General features: G+C 32.4%; 1 protein-coding gene across 1 annotated transcript; it reads right to left on the bottom strand.

Annotated features, from left to right (window-relative positions):
• Nucleotides 1-842: 842 nt before the first annotated feature.
• On the bottom strand, nt 843-1,804 carry LOC111895790 (hydrophobic protein RCI2B). The gene is made up of 3 exons (XM_023891854.2): nt 1,630-1,804; nt 1,321-1,412; nt 843-977 (listed from the first exon to the last, which is right to left on the bottom strand). Exons 1-2 carry the CDS (start codon nt 1,711-1,713, stop codon nt 1,329-1,331), a joined length of 168 nt encoding a protein of 55 aa, XP_023747622.1. The 5' UTR covers nt 1,714-1,804; the 3' UTR covers nt 843-977; nt 1,321-1,328.
• Between the last annotated feature and the right edge of the window lie 3,053 nt (nt 1,805-4,857).

Below are 4,857 nucleotides of genomic sequence, written 5' to 3'. Positions count from 1 at the left end.
TTTTGTTTACTTAATTAAGTTAGTACATTGGAAATAAATATAAAAGATTTTTCTTTTGCAAGACATACTAGTTAAAATGAGTTTCTTGGTTCTTGCCTTATACTTAGGGATGAGCATTTGGACCGGAGAACTGGCCGGAATCGGTACCAGAACCAGAACCGATACCGGAACCGGAACTGGATAGAACCGATCAGGTCGGGATCGAGACGATATTTTTGTGGATTTTTGAAACTGGGAACCGGAATCGGTAGAACCAACAAAAACCGGAACCGTATATTGCTATTTCTCGAGGACCGGTTCCAACATTCAAGACATGACAAGAACCAGTAAGAACCGAAACCGGTAAAACCAACGGTCGGATTCGGTTCCTATTTTTCACCAAGTTCGGCACCCGGGCCTGTTCCGATTATCATCCCTACTTATGCTTACATCTACTTGATGAATTTTTATTAATTCTTATTTATTAGGATATAAAATTAATTATCATATAAACCAAGGTTTATTTTTTATTTTATCATTTTATTACTATTTGATAGAATGTTACTATTATTGTTTTGTTTTATTCAAATATGAAATAAACAATTTTTTTTTTTGTTAATTTATGATTCTAAAAAAACGGATATCTTCATTTAAGATACTTCATTAGAGATACATTTATTTTTTGATTTGGTATAAAAATTGTTATTGCATAGTTAATGGTAGTAACTTAATTTTTTGATTTGGTGGCACTAACTTAGATATTTGTTGTTGTTTCTTCCAATATAAAGTTAACATGTATCTTATTTAATATAATTTAATTTTCATTGACGAGTCCATCACGACACATCAATAGTCAAACAAAATACTTAAAACCAGCACAACATTAAAAAAGAATTTACAATACATCAATTCAAAGCCAAAAACAATCCAAACATAAAACAAGAAGTGACATGAAAATCGATGTTCTATCCATATAGAAGATATGCGAGCCCACCCACCTACCAAATAAAGCAAACCATAATTAGATGCTTTCTTTTGGTTCCATTAGCATTTTTATGCTTCAATAATTACAATAAAGTAGTCCATTTGATAATTATCATTAATTAAAATTCAAAAAGATATTAGAGTATTGTGCATTACATAGAATAACCATCGGAAATTGGTTATCGCTGTCACAAAGAACAACCGACATCTTTTTGAAGTTAGAAGAATATTAACAATTTTATACTTCACTATAATTGAATTATACAAAACAGAAGATTGATCGAAGAACAACCAACATCTTTTTGTATATACAATTATACAAAACAGAAGATTGATCGATAAGTAAGTATTCTTTACCATAAGAATCACTTGGTGATGGCATAAATTGCATAAATAATCCCAGGGATCCATCCAAACAAAGTCAACAACACACATATCCAAAACTCAACCTGCAAACAACAATCAACATACACAGATTTCACAAGATTACACTTCTTCAATACTTCAAATCATTAAAGAAAACACCTAAGAAACTAAAAAACATGAAATTCAAATTTTCTACTATAATTCTACTTCATATCAACTAGTATATACATACAGAAGAAAGAATAATACTATAATAATTACTTGTTAAGAAAGAGAAATCGAGAGGGAGGGAGGGCTTACCTTGCATCCGAACTTGAAGAACACACCGAGGGGTGGAAGGATGATTGCGAGGATTATGTCTATGCAGGTTGCTGTACTTCCCATCTTCGCTGTGTTTCTCTTTCGATTTGGACACCGATTCCGTTTTCTATTTCGATTTCGATGTGGATGGGAATGGAAGTGATATTTTGAAAATTAGTCGTTGGCCAGTTGGCCACATTTATAGGCCTTAAGGGAATGGGGTGGCCTTAGGACACGTGTTACATTATGTTTTTTCTTTTTATTTAACACTTCTCATTTTGAAACTGTTCGAACCGGTTTCAAATTGCTACGTGCGCTAAAATGATGGTACATTGAAAGTAGAGGTTACGTGGGAATACAGATATAAAAGAAAATCTTATGGCTTGAATTTTGGTCTTTCTTTTATTTTATTTTTATGTATTAGTTTATAATTTGTGGTAACTACAGTAAGAAATTAGTTAAATTTTATAATAAAAATTTAAAATTATTAATTAATTATTTTAAATATGTTATTGATTAAGAGATATTTTTTAATTATATAAAATTGTAATCGTTAATTTAAATAAATATATGAAACTATATCAGCTTATAATTTATATTGATTTTATTTTATATTTTATTCTAATATTATTAATTTAATATAATTACAGTAAAAAATTTAAATTTTGAAATTTGAAATGGATAATCAATTGGTTGACAACTGATATAACATTAATTAGAAGGTCTAATAGTCCACACATAATAAAAGGAGAATAAAACTAAACAAAACTTAATTCAAAAATGGTCTCTGTGGTTTTCAAAAATCAAAAGTTTAGTACCTAATTTAAAAAAATCTAACAGATGGTCTCTATGGTTTCAAAACTTTTAACAAATGGTCATTTTCGCTAACTTCATTACCTTTTGACCGTTAAGTGAATGATATTTCTGTCATTCCACTACTCGAGGGACCATTTATGAAGTTTTATCTTATTTAAAAAATAAAAAATATAATCATTAATATAGAAGGGTCCCACCTCTCTCTCTCTCTCTCTCTCTCTCTCTCTCTTTCTCTCTCTCTCTCTTAATTGAACATATTTCGATATGCCATATTTACTGGTCCTGCTAGCCCTTTATTCTCCTCTCTCTCAAGCATCAAACTCCAAAATTTCAAATATGATGTTTATGGTGTGGTGTTCGTCTCATTATAGGAATCTAAAGCTCTTCATTCTGTTCCGCCAAAGCTCACCCACCTGCGATATGACGGTCACCCCTTTTTTGCCATACTGCTAGATGGATTCAGTTCATGATTTGGAAATGCTCGACAATGGATTCCGTCAACAGGTGGATTCAGTTCAAGTGCGACGTCCCGGATCGGACCTGAGACGACTCGAGTCTGGCTAAGCGCAATGCTCGTCTCGTGATGCCTGCTCGAATTTAAAGGCCACCGAGAAGAACAAGGCTCGTATCTTTTTAGAGTTTCCAAATTTGGATATTATTGTTATGAAATCGTTGAGTCAAGAAGAACATAAATCAAAGCAGATCTCTACAAGAATCAAACCCAATTGGAGAAGCTGACGATTGTTGTAGGTTTCAGACATTAGGGGTATAAATCCACTTGATTGGGTGCCTGGGTGGTCATCGTTTCATTCATAGAGGTGAGAGGTTTGTCGATTTTGTATCACAAGTGTAGGTGGTCAGTCGGAGATGATATGGTGACCCTAGGAGGAACTACCAACAGGTAAGCAGTACACATCAATGTCGACTAACGCCATAGTATCATTCATTTTCCAGAATTCGGTTGTAAACTGTGGATCTTAAATTAATCTTTCTTATATTATTGATTGGAATTACTATCTCGTTATCATCAATCAATTTTAGATCTTGGTTGAACTTGTTCATTATTGGCGATTTTAGGATTTTTGTTTTTCCTCCCCTGGTATCCTTTATTTTCCAGAATTTTTCATATTCAAGTTTGTTTAAATCATTTGGATCTTGATTAATGGATTTCAATTTGTTGTCAGTCTCGATTTGGAAGTTGGACTTGATTGTAGTTCATTTTGAGAAAGAAAAATTGGAACAACATGATGCTTTGATACCCTGTGTTTGATCTGAAGTTCTTGTTTGTGGTTAATAGGTTGAATCGAAGAGGCCATGTTGTTGGAACAAATTTCACTATGTTGAGTCGATGATGTTTTCAAATATGGTAATGAATTTGCAGGTCAAGGAAGAATAAGTTGACTTTGTAACACACATACAGAGAGAGAGAGAGAGAGAGAGAGAGAGAGAGGACCATTATATATTAAAATAATTATTTTTTTCAGTTTTTTTTAAAGTAACAAAAACTCATAAATGGTCCCTGTAATATTGAAATGACAGAAATGCCCTTCACTTAACAGCGAAAAGCTAACAGAGTTAGCAAAAAGGACCATTTGTTAAAACTTTTGAAACCACAGGGACCATCTGTGAGATTTTTTTTAAATTAGGGACTAAACTTCAGATTTTCAAAAACCACAAGGACCACTTTTGAAGTTTTGTCATAAAACTATTCTATTATTAGAATAGGGAGATATGACAAATATTTAAAAATGTCATTAGTTTCCAAAAAAATCGAATTCATTCGTTAAATTTTTTTTCAAGGATTATCATGTACTTTGAAAAATTTTAATGAATGGTATTTTTTGGTAACTTCGTCAGATTGGAGTTGTTAACTGTCATCATCTACTTTGCACATGAGGGTACTTTCGACTTTCGTCATTTCACTTGATCTTCCCTCACTTAACGCTATTGATAATCTTTTCCCACGTACTCTCGTCTTCCTCTGCATCCTATCAACCTTTTCCCTCTCCTAAGAAGCCCGCATTTTCCTTCGTCCTTCCAACTTCCAATTAACATAGCAACTTCAAGTATCTTAGGGTTTCAACTAATCAAAGGATAATGGTACACTATGTTTGGAATGTTTGTGAAAAATCCAAAAATAATATTGACTTGGAAGATGAATACGGTACACTTTTACATCAAAGAAGCTATTTTTTTACTTATAATATGTTGATTAAAGACTCACAATATGTTTACACTTTCTTATTTGTGATTACAATAGGATTTCCCAACTATTTCATATTTAAGATACATTATAATGGAATGTTCACCAAGCCCCCAGGTAGAAAATATGTAGATCACACTGTCTCATATATTGACTTCGTTGATACAGACCTTTTTTCTGTACACGACCTTGATGACATAGTTAAAGAA

This window comes from Lactuca sativa, chromosome 9 (genome assembly GCF_002870075.4).
Source record: "Lactuca sativa cultivar Salinas chromosome 9, Lsat_Salinas_v11, whole genome shotgun sequence".
Taxonomy (NCBI): Eukaryota; Viridiplantae; Streptophyta; class Magnoliopsida; order Asterales; family Asteraceae; genus Lactuca; species Lactuca sativa.
Note: the sequence above shows the minus strand (reverse complement) of the source record. Positions and strands in the feature narration are given on the sequence as shown.

Bases quoted from the DNA above. Each gene is read 5' to 3' on its own strand.
- LOC111895790 (XM_023891854.2), bottom strand. From the start codon at position 1,713: ATGGGAAGTACAGCAACCTGCATAGACATAATCCTCGCAATCATCCTT. The intron at 1,413-1,629 runs GTAAGCCCTCCC...TGTTGTTTGCAG, and splicing joins TCTTCAAGTTCGGATGCAAG to GTTGAGTTTTGGATATGTGT.